The 21,894-nt window shown below is 35.2% G+C and overlaps 2 protein-coding genes and 1 long non-coding RNA gene across 5 annotated transcripts in view; 2 read left to right on the forward strand and 1 right to left on the reverse strand.

The window, feature by feature from the left end:
- XRCC4 (X-ray repair cross complementing 4) overlaps positions 1–194 on the reverse strand; it is a 109,476-nt gene extending 109,282 nt beyond the window's left edge. Inside the window, exon 1 of one of the 2 annotated variants that reach the window (XM_058169931.1) lies at positions 26–194. In XM_058169931.1, coding sequence (XP_058025914.1) covers positions 26–41 — 16 coding nt within the window. In that variant the 5' untranslated portion in view covers positions 42–194. The remainder of the gene's footprint in view (positions 1–25) is intronic. The other variant, XM_058169930.1, reaches the window with a different exon arrangement.
- On the forward strand, positions 86–9,483 carry TMEM167A (transmembrane protein 167A). 2 transcript variants are annotated; one of them, XM_058169935.1, is made up of 4 exons: positions 86–216; positions 3,165–3,274; positions 5,931–5,965; positions 9,168–9,483. In XM_058169935.1, the coding sequence occupies exons 1-4, from the start codon at positions 214–216 to the stop codon at positions 9,236–9,238; spliced, it is 219 nt and encodes a 72-aa protein (XP_058025918.1). In that variant the 5' UTR covers positions 86–213; the 3' UTR covers positions 9,239–9,483. The 2 variants fall into 2 exon arrangements, with proteins under 2 accessions (XP_058025918.1, XP_058025916.1); XM_058169933.1 differs by lacking the exon at positions 86–216 and adding an exon at positions 605–1,822.
- Positions 9,484–14,183: 4,700 nt separating this feature from the next.
- Positions 14,184–20,970, forward strand: LOC131191615 (uncharacterized). Its single transcript, XR_009153542.1, has 3 exons — positions 14,184–14,351; positions 17,777–17,892; positions 20,694–20,970. It is a non-coding gene; the product is annotated as an uncharacterized LOC131191615 (long non-coding RNA).
- Positions 20,971–21,894: the final 924 nt, after the last annotated feature.

Below are 21,894 nucleotides of genomic sequence, written 5' to 3' on the forward strand. Positions count from 1 at the left end.
TTTAAACGAACTATGGAGAACCTACCGCCGTTCATTCGCATATCCCAGGCTCAGCGGCTCTCAACTTTCCGTTTCCTCCAATCGCAATCCCGAGAGTTTCTCGCCGGCGTCTCTTCGCCGTCCAATCGGCAGGCGTCTGTGGCTCATCTTCCTTTCAGATCCCGCCCCCCCCGGTTACCGGAAGTGTGATGTGGCTCGTGGCGGCGCGTAACTATGGTAAGAGCGGCGTTCGGGGAAGAGGCCTCCCCGTTTGGGAACCAGGGGCGGCCGGGCCTGGTGGCTCCTTTGGCGGGCGCGCCCTTGGGAACGGCCCGATAAGGCGCGTGGAAGGCCGCTTGGGCCCCTTTCCCTAGTGTAGCCTCGCCGCCTTTGGCTTTGCGAAAGAGGCCTAGCTGAAGACGTCGTGAGAAGTGACGGCTCAAAAAAAAAGAGCATCGCTTCTTACTCCTCCCCGTCGTCTTCTTCTTCTTCTTTGTGTAAATTACAGGTGGCGAAATCCTGGCTCGCCGAATAGCCTGGCTATTTTGCGGCTCAGGAGTTTTGTGTGAATCTTGTCTTTGTAATTCAGGGTGCAGTAACACTGCGGTTTAAGTTAATCCGTGGACAAAAATGGGTTGTATGTATGTAGTAAAAGCGTTTGTTTACCGCCTGGCTTACCTCTGTGCCTCCTGCTTTTCTATTCTTCAAAGAATATAAGGTTCTTCAAACCTTTGTTTTATTTTATTTTTTTCTTTGAAAAATCGCATTGGTTTGTAAACAGTATTAAAAGCACTTGTGGTCAATTGCACAGTTGTTGCAGTTAAAAGGTTCACGTTTTTATTTTATTATCTCTTGTCCTTGAGGTCAGTGGTAGGAGTCAAGTAATTTAACAACCGGTTCTCTGCCCTAATGATTTCTTCCAACAACCAGTTTGCCAAACTTCTCAGAAAGTTAACAACCGGTTCTCCCGAAATGGTGCGAACTGGCTGAATCCCACCAGTGCTTGGGGTCATAACAAATACTTACTACATAGAATGGTACACCAGTTATAGAGATTCAAGGCAAAATATTTAGGTGCCTTGTTTGCAGATCACTGTTTCTAAAACAGAAAGCAGAATCTACTATTTTATCAAACTTGTACTGTGCTGCAATCTGATGATTCTCAGCACTTGGTGGAGTGCAGTATGACAACAAAACATGGCTAATGTGATTTTTTTTAAATGACAACAAAGACAGAACAACAGGGAGCAAAAGCAAGAAGAAAATGTGGTGCAGTACTTGTTAAGAAGCTCTCCAAAACAATACATACAATATTAGAAGCAATAACTTAGTGATACATATAAGACATATTTACATGGAAATAATTCTAGTGAATTAAGTTGAGTGTCCTTCCATTTCTATTTAAAATCAGCTTGTATTGTATATTTTGTGATGCCTCCTGTTATTACACTTGGGGTAAAAAAAGGGGGGACAGAGTGAAAGAATTTAATTAGGACAGTTGTGTCAATTATGTTTAACTACAAACCAAATTACAGTATTGCAGGCAGAAACTTCATGGGAAATAATAGGTACTGAGTGCAGAAGTCCCTAAAAGAAGAAGAAATACATGCAATCCTAAACATGTCAAGTAGCAAGAAAAATTGTCTTTTGAAAGATCTTTGGGAGGATTGAGAATTGTTTAGCAGCACTGATTGTAAGAACTACTTTTTTAGATCTGGTCTAGAAAAATTGCCTTTTTCATTTTTACACTATGGCTACTTTGTACATCATGGTAAATGAAGTGTTTCATTTAAGTGAAGATGTATTGAAGCTTCCAACTACCTGTTCTTCAGCCAGGCCTTTGGTGAGGATGACTGAAGCTTTTCTTTCTTTCCACTAAGTTTGTTATTCTGCCATTTCTTTTGTTTTTATTCTCTTGTTTTTATCTTTTAAATAATTTTATATGAGATTCTATTATTTCTGTATGGTTTCGCAGTCGAGTTGTTGGGAGTCAGGCTGTATATAAATTTAATAAATCAAGATGTCAAGTGGGGACTGCTCAGTTATTCCGACTTGATTCTGCCAAATGAGAGTAGCTAAAGAAATTTTGAAAGTTCCTCATTTAGTTCAATCACACAGTATGAATTGACAATTCTAACTTGCTTACTTCAAACTAGTGTCTGAAGTCACATGTTCAAATCCCTGTCTTTTGGGGGCATAAGGCAGGAATCTCAATTTCCACATTGTATGTTCACTATTCAAAATGGTATATTGGTAGGTCTCCAGCTTGAGCAAGGGGTTGGACTAGAAGACCTCCAAGGTCCCTCCCAGCTCTATTCTGATTAATTGAAGAAAAAATTAGAATCCATTATGAGAGCAGACAGACCTGCTACAACAAAAGATACCACTAAGTATCAGTGTTATTAATTGGCATCAGTTCTTCAAGGTTTAAAGCACAAATCAGCTTGGCCTTTCTGAATTCAAACTACATGCCAAGGATTACAGCAGGGTATATCCTGAGCTCTCCAGGTTTACATCTAAATTATATGTAACTTAATTCACTCTGTATTGCACTTTGAGATACTGTTTTGGTGAGAGCTAAATCTGTCCTTTTCTCATAACTTTATACAGTCATCTCATTGAGAGGACATATTAGAGTATTTATTTGTATCCCATCTTTATTATTTTTACAAATAATTCAAGTAGGCAAACATATCCAACACAACTTCCTCCTATTTGCCCCACAACAGCCACCCTGTGAGATAGGTTGGGTTGAGAGAGACTGATTGGCCCAAGGTCACACAGCTGGATTCATGCCTAAGGTGGAACTAGAACTCAGTATTCCCTGATTTATAGCCTGGTATATTGCAAGTTTTGCTAAAAAGCCCAAGTTTGTAATATCAGAATATATGATATCCAACAAACTATTTTGACTATTGAAATAGAATACAAACTAAGACTTTTAATTTGCAAAGCAAGTAATTTATGAATGATCTGAAATTCTCAATAATAGCTTTGGAAAAAAATATCTAATATTCCATTGTTCTTTGCTTTAGATAACATGGATATATTAGAATTATAATGTAAATAGTAATAGGCTGTTAAATTTCTTATTTTTGTAATTATTTATGGGAAGAAGTAAATGAATATAGTAAAGAAAACCTTTAAAAACTGGTGAGTAACTAATATATTATCTTTTCTTTCAGTCTGCGATCTTCAATTTTCAGAGTCTTCTGACAGTAATCTTACTACTTATATGTACCTGTGCATACTTAAGATCTTTGGCTCCCAGATTACTGGATAACAATAAAACAGGGTACGTGCATTTCTAGAAATCTGGGGGAAAGATATGCATGTAAGCTTACTTATTTTTTATTTTACTATATTTTATTTTGAAATTGATTCATTGATACAAATCATTGTTAATCTTCAAAAGCTTAATTACAGTATAAGTCATAACTGCAGAACATTTTCATTTTCTTAAAATGGAGCCTGCCTTTCAGAGAAGAATGAGATTTCACTATTTAGACCATTAGAGAAAAGAATTTTAAAGTTAATGTCATCCCCCAGTGTTCTATATTGGTTTTTCATTATTATTTTATGGAGATTTTACAGTTCTATGGTTTTATTTACAGGCATTTTTATGACAGTAAATAGCTGAAACCTAGTTTGAAGCTGACAATGTACAAATCACATAATAAATATATAAAATAACTTGCAATTTAATACTTATTCAGTAAAATGCTAATTAAGCTAAAATGCCCTATCTAAAAACCCTCTTTCTAAATAAAACTTCCTTAGTATCATTTTAAAATAGACAATAAAAGTAGCACATGCTTCCTAGAGCTCATTCTATATTTTCGACACCATGCCTTTTCTTTGAAACTCAGAAGGACTTTAAGAATGATTGTAGCTAAATTGAATTTCTAAGCAACCTGATATGAAGAAGGCCATTAGGCTTTAAAAGCCAAATTTAAAAATAGCCAAAAATGTAATTTGATGTATATCTTTACAATTTAAATATATTTTACCGGTAGTATACTTCAATTGTTAAATAATTTTCTCTAAAGCATTTATGATAAAAATTTGGCTACAGCTTTTGGAAACCTCTGGAATCTACATCTAAGTGATAAATTCCTCAGTGCATGAGGTGACATTCCTGGACCTTTTCAGGAAGCCTTGGCTTGTCTTTTCCTTACAAAGCCAACAGTTGACCCTGAACAACTTTTGTCCAGTCTCCCATCTTCCCTCTTTGGGAAGGTTGTGGAAAGGTGGTTACTCGGCAGCTATAGGGGATCCTGGTTGAAACAGATTTCCTGAACCCCTTTCAGTCAGGAGTCAGGGCTCACTATGGGGCAGAGAGAACTTTATTGCATTCATAGACGATCTCTGATGGGAGCAGGATGGGGTAGTGCAACAATTCTTGCTCTTCTTGATCTCCCAGTGCCCTTTGATACCATTGACTGTGATATCTTTTTGAGCCAACTACATGAGTTTGGGCTGTGTGGCACAGTTTTGTACTGGTTCAACATCTTTCTGCAAAGTCGGTCCCAATCGGTGTTGATAGAGAACCAGCCCCTGACCATTTCCTTGTAGTATCCCACAGGTCTTGTTAAACTCTCTTGTTTAACATCTACGTGAAGCGGTTGTGTGAGGTTATCTGTCACCATCGGTTGAGATACCATCAATATACCGATGATACTCCATTCTATATCTCAACCCAAGTGATGCTTGGAAGTTTTGGGGATCTGGATGAGGGGCAACAGACCCTGGCAAGACTGAGTGGCTTTGGGTACATAGAGCCTCAGGATCTGAGTGTTTGTCTTCCTTAGTTGTGGAAGGGGTTGCAACCTAGAGGTTCTCCTGGACTTACATCTCCTGCTCAAAAAGACTGGGATAATTTTGGCACACTCTGACTTGTGCACCAGCTGCAACTTTTCCTGGATCATTACTCCCTATGCTCAGTTACTTAAGTCTTGGTCATTTCTCTTCTAGACTATTGCAAAGCATTGTACATGAAACTATCCTTGAAGTCCATTTGGCAGCTTCAACTGGTACAAATTGCAGCAGTGAGAGCAGTCTTTGGGCCCCCTAGAATGGGCCATATTACACCTCTGCTCTGAGAACTTCACTGGCTACCAGCTTGCTTCTAAATGCAGTTCAGGTTAATTAAGACCTTTAAAGCCTTAATAGCATAGGTCCAGGCTACCTGATGAACCTCCTCATTTCAAGAGGACAAGGCCGTCCTACTCATGCCAGCAGAAGGCGCTAACTTCGGATCCAGTTGAGCCTTCTCTGCTGCAGCACCCGCCTTTTGGAACATATTACCCCCTAAAATAAGATCTGTCCTTACCCTAAATACTATCTTTCCACATGAGCCTGAAGATCTGGCTCTGACAGTTGGCCTGGAGATCAACAGTTGTATTGATGGCAAATTCCACCCCACCCCTGGCTCTCTGCTCTACACCCATCCACCTTCTTGGTAATCTTATTGATGTATTCTCGTTGTGTCCTTTTTTCATTGTTTATTTCATGGCTGTATTGTTTTACTTCTGTTTACACTCCTTTCATTTTCTTCCTTTTTATTGTAAGCCACCTAAAGTGGTCCCATGGCAATAGGCAACAAATAAATATATAAAATAAATAAATGCTTTAATGAGCCTTATGTTATACTGCTGCATCATATGACTTGGCATTACTGTAACAACAGGCTATAATATCCATTTTTTGAGCTAAATGAGCAAACTCAAAGATTTACAGGGCAGTACTTAAAATTGTGCATTGTGTCACTTGCTATGGCATATGTAGCAATTCAAAAGCATTTTATGAGCATGAAAAAATATTAGCAGATTTACAATTTCTTAAAAATAAGTATTGGGATATTAGTCATTACTATTGTATCTGTAATATTGTAATTTGCATCTAATCATAGTGAAAATATAAAATTGTTTCTTACAATTAATATGTTTCAGATTATTGGGCATATTCTGGAAGTGTGCCAGAATTGGTAAGTAGTTTCTAATCATTCATACATATATATGCATGTATACATTGTTGTCGAACAATACAATTCAGTATAACATTTAAGCATATGTAAATTTGTTGAAAAATGCAGATTGCTAGTAATTGCTATTAGTTCCCACAATCTATCTATTTATCAAATTTATACGGCTACCAAGCTCGTAAGAAATTATTCTGACCAGCATACAGCAAAAAAATTTTAAACAATAAACATATCAAACACGGTCAAATTTTAAAAAGTCTCTCACATACACACACATGATTCAATCAGCCACTGAGCCACCTGAAGATCTCCCTGGCCCCCTGAGACCCTGCAGGCCTGACTCAGACTCAAGCAAAGCTGGGTCTTAAGGGATTTCCAGAAAATAAGGAGGGATGGAGCTAATCTTACTTCGGATGCGGAGGGGGGAATATGTCATAAATAGATGCCATAGCAGAGAATGTTTTCCCTCCTTGGGCCCACCAAGTGTAGCTCCCTGAGAGATAGGACACACAGTATCCTTCTCTTACTAGATCAGATGGGATGAGCAAAGGTAATTGGTGAGAGGTGGTCCCTCAAATAACCCGGCCCCATAGCATGGAAGGCTTTAAAGGTCAGAAACCACGTCTTAAATTGGATGTAGCCATAACGTGCTGGTTTAGAAGCAGACATAACTGCACATGTTGCTACAATTTGCATTAATTGAAATTTCTGGATACTGCTCAAGGGCAGCCCCATATAGAGCATATTACTGTAATCCAATGTGGGGGAGAGGTGACTAAGGTATGAGTAATTGTGAAAGAGCCTCCCCACTCCTGATCCAGAAACAGATATAATTAATGAACAACACAAAGCCGTAAAAAAGCCCTCTTAATCATGACTACTACCTGTTCTTCAAGCAGGAGCCTCCAGACACTGGGATAAGATATCCATTTTTTTTCCTTCCATTTAATTCTGTCCAGTGCTCAGAGACTTCCTGGACAAATCTCTGTAGCTTTCTTGACAAGGTTTCTCAGGAGTGCCTCCTTCTTCAGGTTGAGAGAAAGTTACTAGCCCAGGCACCCAGCTGGCTTTGTGTCTAAGACAGGACTAGAATTCATACTCTCCCAGTTTCTAGCTTGATGCCTTAACCACTGCACAAAATTGTCTCAAGATGTCCACAATATCAGTTAGCTAACCACCATATGATTTGTTAATCTTAAAAAGATAATTTAAATCTGAAGCATAGGCCTAAAAAGAATCTTTGGAGGACGTCCTCCTCTTCCTTTTGGTATATGATTATAAAAACCAGTCATTTAGTCATACTGTTTCCCATTTTAAAAACCATATATTTATTTTCTATTATCTCATAGCTACTGAATTTATTCAAAAGCCTTTGACGAAAGATTTTGCCAAAAATCTTCAAGTATATAATGTCTCCCATATTGTCCCATCCAAATGCTTTGAACACTTCCAAATAAATTGAAATATAAGTACATGAGATAGGACTTCTATCTGTGAAGACTGATCATTCTGCCTCAACAAACATTTTGTTCTTAATAATCCTTTTTTATTCTCGATCTCTGCTTAACTGACCTTTTCCCTTAACCATTAACCACCATCTGGAACCAAACATGGAGAAAGAGGGTGAACCAGCACAACCAGTAGTTCCAAATCCTTCAGCCGATCAAGAAAGATACCAAGATTGATGGTATTGAAAGCTGCAGAGAGGCCAAGTACAGCAAGGATGGATGTTGCTTGGTTTGCCAAGATAACTTCATCCTTACTGTATGCCAAGATTATTATTTGTATATTTTCCAAAAAAAAAAAAATACTTTGACCCACTGACATTAAGGCTGATTTAGAGAATAACCATACATGATCTTCTATATCTGTATTAACAAGAAAGATTTCTGGTCTATTTTAAAAACATCAAATATCAAACAATACACAATATAGTTGATTCTTGGACTAATTTTTACAGAATGCTTGATGATGATTTTGCCTTAAAATCATAGTTAATCATAGTTAAATATAATTGAAAGTTTTAGTACTCTAATCTCTCACCATTTTTGTTTTGTACATCCGTAATCTTTAGGCATGTGTGTGCGCGTGCGCACACATTCATACACACACATGCACACACACGCACATACATCTTTCTATTTTGTGGATGAGGGAAAAGATTATGTCTTTCTACCTTTGTCCTTAGGCAGAAATGGGAAAGATCAGATTGCAGGGAAAGGTTAAACAGAGTCCTAAAAACAAAAGTTTCCCAGTGTTCGAAGCAGCCTAGGGGACTTGCTGTTTTGCAAAACAAGTGCTTGTTATTTGTCAACAAACCATATATTACCGAGTTGGGCCTTTAGAAGTAATTGGCACTGTATAACCCTGTAAGTTACATATAAGTGTCTGTCTTAGAAATCCAATGACTTTAAGTATTTTGACTGGATTTTTTCCCTTTTAATTATTTTAACACTTTATATAAATGTTCATTAATGCAAAATGCAACTCTGCTACTTTTATTTAAGTAGTATTTTAAATGTTCACACCTTTCAGACAAGCTGTTCCCTATTTTGTAAAATATTGTTGAAAGACAAGCAATCCTAGTGGACGATGGATGCTTTCTTCAAGAAAATTAAGAACAGAAATCTTCAACATATTGTGAGGTGGATTAGCTCAATATTAATTCTAAACAGATGGGAAATTGCATATGTTAATTCATATAGCTATTTGCAGTTTAATTACATATCTGTCAACTAATGATGTCTCATAGTATTAATTTTGATAATCTTGCTTTAAAGAAAGAAATGGTGAATTGTTTCTGGCTGAGGAAAAATTACCTGTTGAAAAGAATATAATTATATTTAGTTATTGCACCAATATTTTAAAAGCATATAGACCATTTTATTTACCAGGCATTTAGATCTATCTTTAAAGAAAAATACTTTAATTATTACCCGTATGCTGCTTAATTTATCAAAAGAACCTTTGAATTCTTTGTGTGTGTGTGTGCACGCAATAGAATGCCTTTTACTAGTTGTGGAAAATGTGGATTTCAGAAGAATTTGTGGATTAATTTTTACAACATTTACACCTGAATATGCCACCAACCATTCTTTAATTGGATTCACTTGCAGACTTAGATAGTAGTATTTTATTTCATTCAAGTTAAGGGGGGGAGAAGCAAAAAAAGGAGATAGTAATTCAGTATTGTTTCTTCTTCCAGGTGAACGGAAGAGCCCTTACGTAGCAGTATGCTGTATTGCAATGGCCTTCAGTATTCTGTTTGTACAATAAAAATGGGAAAATGTTAAGAACATACTGCTGTCAATTTGCAATCAAATAAAAGACTTGAAGAAATAGAAGACAAAAATACATTCTACACCTCAATTTATTTGTTTGGACAAGAAAAGCTTTTGTGTTTCAGTATTTTGGGTTAAAGAGCAGTGATGTTGAAAGAAATACAGCTATTAATCCTTTTGATTGGATAACCTTTATTTATGTTAATTCTATATTTCAATAAAGGCTTTTTAAGACTACAACAGTGAGTTATGTCTGCCAATGTTGATTTGATGTTAATTCCAAAACCCTTTTAAATGCTTTTTATTTAAAGTCTTTATTTTTATTTTTTTCATGTTATAGGAAAAAATATTTAAATTATGGACAAAAATAAAAATTGTATCATAATAGAAAACAGATGCAGATAGTCTTCGACTTACAATTATTGATTTAGTGAGTGTTTGAAGTTACAACAACATGGAAAAAAAGTGATGACTGGTCCTCACACTTACTGGTTGCAGCATCCCTGTGGTCATGTGATCAAAATTCAGGCATTTGGCATACTATTTACAACAGTTGTAGGGTCATGGGACTTCCCAGGTGGTCTCCAATAAGCAAAGTCAATGGGGAAGCCGGATTCATTTAATGATTGTGTGATTTCTTTACCAACTGCTGTGATTCACTTAACAACCAGGCAAAAAAAATTTCGTAAAATTAGGCACAATTCACTTTACCATTTTGCTTAGCAATGAAAATTCTGGTCCCAATTGTGGTCATAAGTCAAGAACTATCTGTATATTAAACTGTAAGGGAGAGTTAAATTTAAGAAGACTATTTGAGATAGAAGATTTCAAATCCATTTCATGAGAGCTGCTCTAATTGTTGTATTTATAGGTTTTACCCATTATAAAGTACATGGAATAGAAAATATTTTTTAAAACTTGGATTCTGTTCTATTATGACTTTATTAAACAAACATTTTTATGTAATACAGTCAATGTTAATATTTATGTTTCACCTTGAATCTGCTTTTTAGTAAACAATTATATACACTTACTTATGGTTGCAAACTATTAGGACTTAAATTTCATGCATATATTTCTGTCATCTATGGGAAATGGAATACAATCTGGATTTTTTTCCAGAAAAACCCAAGTACTGTCTTTTAATCATTTCACCAGTATTATCAGTACTTTATTATAGCACTTCAAAAACTGAAAGAACAATATTAGCTTAGTGTTAGCTGAAATTAATTATCTAGTCTGATCTCTATTTACCTATTACTTACTTAGTGTATCAATATAATTGTACAAATACTCTTGACTTTTAACTTAGTTCTCACAACAGAAATTCCAGTGCCAATTACTGTTATTAAGCAAGGATTACTTGTAGGTTAATTTGAAGGAGCATGAGAAGAATAATGCAATATTATTAAGTAGATATTGTTAAACTTTGAAAATGATACAGTATGGTGTTAATTTGGATGTGTGAAGACATTTAGCATTTGGTAATTTTTACACTGCAGGTAATCTTTAACAAGTTTAATAACCATTTGCAGTTATGATGAAAAAGTAACTACAACTAATCCTCACTTATGACCTTTGCAGGTCTGTAAAGCAAGGGAAATCATTTGGGTTTTATTTAGTGACTGCTTCATGTAAATATCAAATTGTTGGTCCCAGTTGTCACTAAACAAGGATTATCAATATTAAGGTATAAATTTAATTGTGAAATTAGAGGTGTTGGGAGGGGGGAGTCTGCTTTGCAAGCATTGTAAAATAATCATGCATGCAATATTTTCAAAGTAAAACATGTAAGGAGTGATGTATTGTGTAGTTTTGCGGTTATAATAATACTAAGGAATAATTGTGCTACATGATGCTCCTCAGAAGTGTACCAATTTGGAGGAATGATAAATCCTGTTTCATTCAAAGTCTGGTAAAGAAGATAATGATACCAAGAACTACTTCCTTAAACTATGCCTAAATAGAGTGTTCCATTCCAGGTATTTATAAGGATTTTAAAATATAATTTTTCTTGAATAATTAAGTCTGAAATTAGAAGAATATCTTACATTTCTTGAACAGAACCTCACTGAGAATGAGGACTCTATAAAAATATGGGAAGTTCATACTTTTTTCCGCTCCTGTATCTGTATTTTTACATCTTAATACTTGGAGCACAATGGCTTTATTTTTAGTTGTAAATTACTATGTCTATTGTCACTAAATAATTCTTTTTAAAGTTCTTTTAAAAACTATTTTCAAGAGAACTCATTTTCTTAAGTAATATATCAGAAGGTTCAGAAGCTAAATGGTGGGGGGGAAAACACTTTCAGAACCATAGTAACTTGTTTTCCTATTTTCAGATAACATGGTCTTCTATAGCTCATGCCATCAATTTTTGGGATTATAATCCAAACCAGAACACCTGGAAGATGTCTGGTTTGGATTTTACAACATCTTAATGTAAAAACTATATCATGTACTAAATCTGTTTGAAGGAGATACATTCATGTAATTCCTTTGCAACTTGAATAATTAGCATAAGAAACTAGTTTTGATAAATTATTTGCATGCTAATCTGGATAGTATAATCCCAAAGAGTTGCCAAAAAAAAACCTTTAAAAATTGTCAAAACTTCCTATTGAATATGTAGCGATTATTATTATAAAGGATGGCAGTAGTCAAAGAAATGCTCTATTTTGCAAAGACCAAAAGTGCTTAAGTTGATAGAACTACTCTACGGTAATTAAAGTGAATAGTCTTATTTTCCTAAATGTTTGTCTATTATTCAGTTTCACTTATGGCAAACAATTATTTTGCAATTTTCACATATTTAAAAACTTTAAATTTAAAAACTAAAAAATGACATTAATCATAGAAAGGTAGAATGGAGGTTTAGATTTATCAAGTCTGCAATATTACCTTAATGTTTCAATGAATAAACATTGATAAAATAAAAGATCATTTTTCAAACTTTCCTGTAAATGGATTTTATATTTGCAAGAGAGGAAAAAAGGTTCTGAATAATAACTGGGCCGGTTTAGCTCACGCTGGTAAAGCCTGTTATTAAGAACACAGTAGCCTGCAATTACTGCAGGTTGGAGCCCGGCCCAAGGTTGACTCAGCCTTCCATCCTTTATAAGGTAGGTAAAATGAGGACCCAGATTGTTGGGGGGGCAATAAGTTGACTTTGTAAAAATATACAAATAGAATGAGACTATTGCCTTATACACTGTAAGCCGCCCTGAGTCTTCGGAGAAGGGCGGGGTATAAATGTAAACAAAAACAAAAAAAAAAATCTTTTCACTGCTTCCATCATTTTTTCACTTTTTTTTTAAAAAGTACCCATTTTACAAGTGAAACACCTCTATAAAATATTCATATTGAAATATAATAGAAAAGCAGCAGAAATTTATAAATAATTATGTGACTTCATGAAAATGTAACAAGGGACAATGTATCTTGCTTAAAGTGCACACTTATGCCTCTAGTGTGTAAAAACTAGACAACTAGCAAGTCTTGCTTAGTATTAAAAAGTAAAAAGAGAAAATGTTCAGTTTGTTAACAAACCACCTGGTCTGAAAGATAATCTCTGGATATCACATGTTTGGCAAAATATACTCTTTCCTGTAGCCAAGTTTATGAAAAGGTATAACCATGTGGGAGTAACCAAATTTTTAAAAGTTAACATGTTTGTTAACATGTTCCATCATAACAATAATTTGGCGAGGGAAAAGAAAATCAGTTTTATGTGAAGAACTGAACATTTGATTTCACCCTTCTGTCTGACCCCATATTCTCTTCCTCATTTATTTGGACCTAAATCTACCACACTTGAGCACCTGTTTCCTGTAGCAACCGTTATGGGCTATTGAAATGTACTTTTGTACATTTTCTCTTACTGTTTTCCCTCTGAGATGGGAAAGAAAAGCTTTTTTAAAAAACAACCTCAAACTTGAAAAAAAAATAGTATCTTTTCATGGTATCTTAACTGGAGTCAAGAAAATATATTTTTGAAAGAAGGCTAATTGCTGTATGCAAAACTAGACTGCATGTTCTCTCTGTCATCTTTAGTATCTTTCACATGGTACTACTCTGGTTAAGAATAGTCATATTTTGGTTCAGCTTGAGGTATTGCATGCAAGTATTCTTTTACTCACAAACTTGCATTCTAGGAATAGAAATGTGCTAAATATTGTTAGGATACAATGTGAGAATAGTTAATAAAATTGATAATGGACTGGAAGTGGATCTGATTATGCTAGGGGGTAAATAAGTTTTGGGTTTCTCTCCTTTTCTAAGCTTCAAACATAAAAAAACACAATTTGCCTCAATTTATATTATAGTTTCTCTCTTTTCAGGATGGCATCCCCTCCATTAGTGACAGTTTAAACGTGTTTATATATTTAAAATAAAAGATAGCTTGTATAATGCATATATTTGAATATATTGCAGAGGTGAATGTATTACCAGAGGTGTAGTTACTTTCTGATTATTTCAAACTGGATGCCAGCTTATTCCAATTAACTTTGGGATAACAGCTTCAGTCAAGTCCAGAGATGCTGGGAATTAGGCAATATAGAAATTAATAAATTAATATGAATGCTCGCAGAGCCAGCCAGATGTTTAGACTGGATTTGCCATTTTTATCCACTATGGGAGTCCTTTCCAAAGGACCTGGGATAGGCAAATTTTGCTTTTTCATTGTGTTAAAGGTATCACTACAGGATATAAGCTGTTCCAAGTAAACCTGCCTTTTATAATTAGTTGATGACGATTTATCAGTGCCGATGGTGTTAACATGATCCTGTTCTCATTGGAGTTGATTTCTAATAACATCATTCTTTGTTTTAATATTTATATATTTTTGACAGCAAATGTCTTTTCTCTCAGTAATCTTGCAGTTGCTGACCTTTGATTGCTTAGTCAACAATCTTGAGTCCTGTAGCCCACCAACGCCTAACACAGTACTTGTTGACTCAAACAACAATCGATCCAATATGGGTTTCTGTAAACTAAGTCTCACCTCTTTGTTTATGGGAGAGACACTCTTCATCTGGTTCCTCTGACGAGACCTGTCCAGTATGGTTCAACCTCTGGCATAGCTCTCATCTTCTGCAGAACACGTAAGCCACACATCAATCACATCACAGTTTATTCAAATATGTGTAAGTGTATCACCAGTTCCTTTTCACATTTTAAATGGAAAAGTACATGTGTTTGTTAGGCAGTCCAGGATGACTGACTGGTTATTCTTTCTTTTTTTTATTTCATTTTGTCACAACAGTATACACAAACATTGTCATAAGTAAAAAAACATATCATGAAGAAAATATATATATATATAAGTAAAGAATATGCATCAGCTATATTAATTTGGTATAATAAAGGGAACAATAGGACAGGAACGGTAGGCACTATTGTGCTCTTATGCACGCCCCTTATAGTCCTCTTAGGAGTGGGGTGAGGTCAATAGTAGACAGTTTTTGGTTGAAGATTTTGGGATTTTGAGTAGAGACTACGGAGTCAGGTAATGAGTTCCAAGCATTAACAAAGCTTGGAATATTCCAGTGCACACAAACTGCACACAAACTGGCTTAAATATCGTTTAAGTCAACAGGTATTTTGTTAGGCGTGAATCATATGAGATTCTGTAGATAGGTACTATCATGTTTTATCAATAATATTTAGGATATATTATATTGTAATGTGAATGAAAAAACAAAATGTGCTTGTGTATTTTAATGTGGTTTGGGGTAAAACCCAGAGAATTTTTTTTTTTTTAAAAATGGGTTATTCTGGAGAGTAACATTTTGCACAAAGCAGAATTGTACAAAATGGGTGCTCTTAAGAATTAGAATTGAGTGGTGTTCTCTGGTTTCTCTTCCTGTAAGACTGCCTCAAAACTCTCTTCTGGGTGAGTGATACTAAAATTGCAGATGGGATGGAGAATTGCCAAAAATCACTTCCTTTCAAACTATTCACTGGAGCATCCACTTGAAAGAACTGGAGCCTCCACTAAATCTCACTTTTCTGCTCATGGAACAGCAGCTTGATCCAATCCACTATATTTGGACTTATTCTAAATATTATTTTACACACATAAGACAGGAGTTTGAACATGATTATCTATTCACTGCAGTTGTAACAATTATGTGAGATCTGGTATACAGACAGAGTTCAGTAGTCTTAGTATGTTGTAAAATGAGATCTGTGATAGTTCTTTCTGTTGTTTTACTTTCTCCCAGAACAAACAAACTTTCTTTTGAAAATACCTCCCAGCAGATCCCCTTGAGGAGGCAATGTCTATTGCAGTAGTTTCGAAGAGCTGGTTTCTCTTATAAAATTTATGTCTAGAAATTGCTGTTCACAAAAATGGCACATATGAGAACATACTCATGGAAGTGCCGTAAAAAAAAGTACCTAAACAACTGCTTTCCCTTTTCACACATGTTTTGGACAGTGAGACATAACTACTCCTGTGATTTATAGCACTTTTAATGCTAGGTTTACAACAACACATTACTTTAGGTTCCTCTGTATTTGAATGTTACATGTTATTCTGAGGTGAAACAGAGATAGATCCTATTTTTACAAAGTAGAGCTTTCCAAGCATTGATGAGATCAAATATTTGCAGAAATCTGTGGGAGGAGGCAGACATTCCTTTTTTCCAGGCATTAAGGAGTCTTACTAGGATAGAGTTGAAAAATTATGCACCTCAAAAACAATTTCTCTTTTCTTTTAAGTTTCTACGAAGAAATAAAATTTATGTAGAGGTCTTCCATTTCTTCTTACAGACTGATTTCATTTGCCTGCAATAACGGCCAAATTTAAAACAATGGCACTGTTCATCAGGATAGGAATAATAGTAGTTTTATTTATTATTTCTTTTATATATATTCCACTTTTATATATATATTTTTAACCAAAATTCAAGGCAGCGAAAACCTAATATCCTTCCTCCTCCTATGTTCCCCACAACAGCTCTTTGAAGTAAACTGGGCTGAGAGGAAAAAATGTCTGGCCCAAGGTATCCAGCTGGCTTTCATGGCTAAGGTGGGACCAGAACTCACAGTCTCCCAGTTTCTAACCTGGTGTCTTAACCACTAGACCAAACTGGCTCATATAGCGAATAATAGTACAGGTGTTGTGGCTTGTCGGCCACCAGCCCTTCCAGCAGCCAAATCAGTTGAGGCAGCATGGGAGTCAGGGCCAGCATCAAGGCAACCTGAGAGCTCCAGAGGGAAGAGGGAATGGAGCTGTCAGAGATAGCGATAGAGACAGAGGTGGAACTCAGATCATCCATCAGCCCTCGGATGGAGAGTCAACAGCTCCCAGGTCTGGAGGTGGCTGATGAGGAAGAGGAGGAACAGCTGAGTCCAGTGCCTGATGCATGGATGTGCAGAAGGCAAAGGAGAGGAGAGCAGTGCAAATCTATGAGCCGATCCTTGGGATGGAAGAGCTGCTGCTGCTAGCAAAGCCCCATCCTAGCTCTGGGGATAAAAGGCAGGGGTGGAGATGAATAGGTGTGGCAGACCTGTTAGCCTGCTATGAGACAGAGAGACTTTTTGCCAGGGCTGCTGGTGCTCCTAATAAAGGAAACATTTATTTAACTACAGTGGAGTTGTGTTTGGGAGCCAGGTCAGAACAACAGGAATATAATAAAGCAACAATTTGTATTCACAATATAACATGATACTAAATCAGAACTCTAAACCAGAAGTTCTCGATCTTTTTGTGATCCCTTTGAAAGTCTGATGAAACCAACACATTCCAAACATATTTGAATGCATGAAATAAAATATATAGATACAAATTACAAAAGAAACCAATTCTGCTGAAATGCCATTACTAATTTTTTAAAAGTATGTAATCCAGTAATATATATTCTTCCTTAGTAATTCACTGAATCAATGACAATATCCATTTTAGGGAATATTAATTTTACAGTGTAAGATTTATGGAAAATAATAAACATTTTTTAGAGTCTAGAGGCCCTAAATTAGTTTACCTACATACATCATTGAATGAAAAGCTGGATTTTATTTAGAGAGAAGCATAAAGTTGTGAATTTTTCCCAAACAAGTTCATGGATCCCCCGAAATCTCTCCAAGAGATTCCTGAAGCCCATGTTAAAAACACCTTGTATTATAGTAAAAGATCTACAATTTAAAACAACATTGCCACCAGGCATAAACAATATACTGGCCCACCAAACAGCTTGTGCGGCCCACCAGCATTTTTAAAAAACTCAAATTCGCTACTGCCAAACATAGTTGCTGTCCCACAAAATAATGCTATTAAGTGTCTCCAACACCTCAAGGCCATACTCATTCCACCAGCTCCATTGCTTTTGCCATTCCATGCTATCTTGTTCTCAGCATAATTCTCATTGGAGTCTGTTCCAAAGAACCAGAGCCAGATTGGATAGTATGAAAATAATGAAAAATGAACCAACATTTGTTAAAATTTATTTTCCCAAGCACTGGTTATTGCTTTCTTGGTACATTATGGAATTTTTCCAATAATTTTTTCTTTTCTTTTCTGTAGTCTAGCCAAAGTTTTGAGATTGTCAGATTGTTACCATTTTACAATATAACCAGCTGAAATAGATTAATTTCTGAAAGAAGAGACTCAGGAAAGAGCTCCCAGGCAGATTAAAGAAGGTGAAAATGATTTTGGGATATAAAATAGAACTGTATCTTTTGAAGTATGGCTATTCTACCTTTACTTATTTCATAAGTCTGTAAAGAACAAAAGTTGTATTTCACTTTAACCTCTGTTGAATGCATTTTTAATCTCAATTTTATTTAAACACAACATTATGATTTCTTTCACATCTTTTCACATGCTTTCTTTTCATATGCTTTCCTTTGACCTCGAGTTTTTATGAAGTAATATGTCTTCGTTGGATACTAACGTATTTTTCTAGCTCTAGGTATTTTGATACTTTTCTGAAGCATCAACTTCTGAAATTCTACCATGTAATTTTGTTTGTATGTGTGTGTTGGACTTCAAATCATTATTGAGTCCTGGTGACTGTCTGGATTAGTCTTTGCAGTTTTCTTGGCAAGATTTCAGAAACGGTTTGCTGTTGCTTGCTTTCTAGGGCTGAGGTGGTATGACTGGCCCAAGATCACTCAGCTGGGTTTTCATCTAAGTCAGGAGTTGAACTCATGATCCCCCAGTTTCTAGTTCGATACCTTGCCACCACACTATTCCAAACTGACTTTCTATACATTTTTGGGACATGTGAAAGTATGTAAAACAATGAACCTGTTACAAATAGAATGTTTGTCTGCCTTCAATAGAAACATCCCTTTTTATGCTGCTTTCTCTACTATTCCATGGGAGGCTTAAATACTCAGCAGTAGAACTTGGAGACGTGAGGTCTGCAAAACAAAGGGAAAATTATCTTCTACTACATATTTTTCTATCAGCAGAAAACAAATATTGGATTACAGTCTAAATTTTGAAACATTTTTACAGCCATGCATTTTAAAAATCCTCTTGCTTTTGGAATTCTCTTTAAAAATATGTGTCATTCTTTAAAATAACCATTTGGAAATGCTGAAAGAACCGATTTGTCATCATAAGCTTTCAAAACCAGGGGATTAACTAGACAACACAAAAGGCTCTTGTTTAACTTTGTTGAGCTATCATATTGGACATTTCAGATAAAACAGACCTCCAGGTGATTTTTGATTGGATTTTTTAAAAACCCATCAGATAAAGAATATGTACATTAAAGTTTATGGCATGGCCCTAAAATTGCCATGCCATAAATAATTTTTTTACTTCAAAGGAAAAAGAAAATGGAATATAGGAGAGAAATTAAAATTAGTGTTAGCTATAAAACAATCAGTAGCTTGTTATCTATTTTTTTTCTCAACTATGTTCTTTTTAGAATCCTCAGCTCTTCATATTAAGACAAATGTTAAATTAGCTTGATTGAAACATTAAACATGAAAATAACATATGCAATTAACATTTTTTAACAAAACAAAGTGTATATTCTAGCTTTAGTTTTGAGCTGACTATAGGCTGTATTTTGAGTCTTTTAGAATATTCTTCCAATTGCTGCAATTCATCAAATTCACAAAGCAAGAGACTTACATTTAAAATGATCAAGAAACATTTAATTAGAGAATTTTAATAAAAATTGTCCATTCACCTCACTGACAAAAAAAACCTTAATTTGTAAAGCAGAAGCCTAATTTCTTTTTAACTTACATCTACAAATGGAAGGAATGTATACAGTTATGGAAAAGAAGATCCAAGTAGAGTCTGGTGTGTGTGTGTGTGTGTGTATTATTGAAGATTAATTTATAAATTGTAGCTCACAAAGCTAGTTTTGCAAGTCTTTTATTCAAATCCAATTGATTAGGATAAAACAGTCATATGGATAGGAAGTTGAAGCCTTGAAATATCAAAAGGCAAGAAAGAAAATTTTATTAGTATTTGAAATGAAATCATGAACCATTCAAATGTCAGGAAACAGGGAATTCCTTTCACTTTTTTTCAGGGACGTAAGACAAAGAAGTCCTATTAATGCTGCCATCTTCTGCTCCTTTGTGTTCTATCCTTTAATTAATATTTCTGCTTTATTTTTTCATGGCAGCATCTGTGATAAAGTATGCCACATCTGTTCCAGCAGCCATTGCACAAAGTATTAATTTTATTTTAAAAATATGATTCTATAAGGTAATAGAATTCTAATAGGACTAAAATTCCTCACTATATACGTACAGAATGTTCATCTGTTGCAAAATAAAACCTATTCCATATTATATTTATACATATTCACATAAACGTACACATGCACATATACATATATACATATACATATGTATCTATGTATCTATATACAGTCATTTTGTGGCTCAATATATTCCTTTATTTTGCCAACAATAGAACTTCCCTGAATATATACAATTCAAGGTACATGCAAGCAAAAATCAATTCCGTTCTTCCCTGCTGCCATTTTGATGTATATTATAAAAATATATATATTTCTTGTACTATTTCCTATGTTCATTACATGGAGACTTCCAGTGATTTCATATTTGTCTAGGAAAATGTTTATGAATGAAATCTTTCTTTCTATATATTTGTTTCTAATGCAATTAATTACTGCAGAAAGCTATAGAATGATATCATCAAAATTTGCAGATATTTGCTAAGCATTCGAATACTTTCTAGTTAAATTCCTGGAATGCAATTTGAACACTGAACCTTATTGCTAGGAAACAATAGCTTGTCTCCCAGCTGGGCTGTGACATTTCTTTCCAGGAGTCCAATTTACATGACAGGTTCAAACGTGCTGCCACTTAAAAGCCTGAAATGGAATAATTAGGTCTAACTCTAGAATATAAAGTTCTTTTCCTTATCTTCTGACATCCTTACAAATTTAATTCTCTCTGGCATCTGCTACATTTTCTGCAATCCTCATTTTTTTTTTCTTCAGCCTAGGGGCATATGACAGCTAACACAGGAAGGAGCAGTGATCCAGGTATCAGAAAAGGTGCAGCATCTGGACTAATAACAGAATAAAAAATGTGTGATAAAATACGATTAAGCCAAGTCTTCCTTTCCTTCTGAAACTGTCTATCATTTTAGCACAGCTTTGAAATATCTTGTCTTAGGTATAGTTTTTAAAAAATACCTTGCTTATTCGCAAAATATCTGTGATCTCATCAGAAAAACTAAAAAAACTTCAATACATAATTTTCCAAACATATCATAAAATTAGAAGAGAAAAAGAGAGGAATCTGGATGTAGTGGGTGGCGGACTGTTTCTTCTAGTTAGTGTATAAGAAGAGCCATCCCAGAATGTTAAAATGTTATATTAGATCCAAGGTAAACTTGATAGTCTGAGTTAACAAAAAAAGAGTTGAGGAAGCTGGCTGGGGAATTCTGGGAGTTGAAGTCCTCCAGGCTTAAAGTTGCCATGGTTGGAGACCCCTACTCCATGGTCAAGAGGAAAAGGTAGCTTGATGTTACTTATCCATCCATCCATCCTTCCACCTACCTACCTTATCTACCTTTCTGAAGCTGAATATCATTCATGCACAAAGCTCACATGTATAAGCTTGTATAAGTCACATTATAGCATGGGAAACTTACAATATGAACATCTAGAACAGTATTTCTCACCCTCAGCAATTTTCAGAAATGTGAACTTCAACTCTCAGAATAGTGTTGATGTCATCACATCTTAAAGATGCTAAGAAATTCCTATTTAGAAATATGGATAGTAATCGAACAAAAATTTGCATCCTTCTAGAAGAAGTGAATTGACCAAGCATACACCTTTGGTCAATGTATTTCATGAAGATAAGCCAAGGTCACTGCTGAACTTCAGTGATGAGATGGCCCAAAAGTGTTTTCTCTGCTTACGTGAGTGATAGAACTGCCAGTCAAAAGATAGCAACACATAGACCCTTTCCCAGATTATATTTCATCAAAGTGAGAGAACAAGGAGTATAAGCAAATTGCATAAGTAATCAAGCTTGAGAATACTTCCCTATCATGGAGACTATTTCATGAATAATTTTAGGACAGGCATAGGCTATTATTAATAGGGTGTAGATAATTTGTAGGGGAAAATAGAGATATATTTTGAAGACTTTTTAATTTTAACAGCAGACAATTGCTTTAGTTGTTTT

The sequence above is a fragment of the Ahaetulla prasina genome, chromosome 2 (assembly GCF_028640845.1).
Source record: "Ahaetulla prasina isolate Xishuangbanna chromosome 2, ASM2864084v1, whole genome shotgun sequence".
Lineage (NCBI taxonomy): Eukaryota > Metazoa > Chordata > Lepidosauria > Squamata > Colubridae > Ahaetulla > Ahaetulla prasina.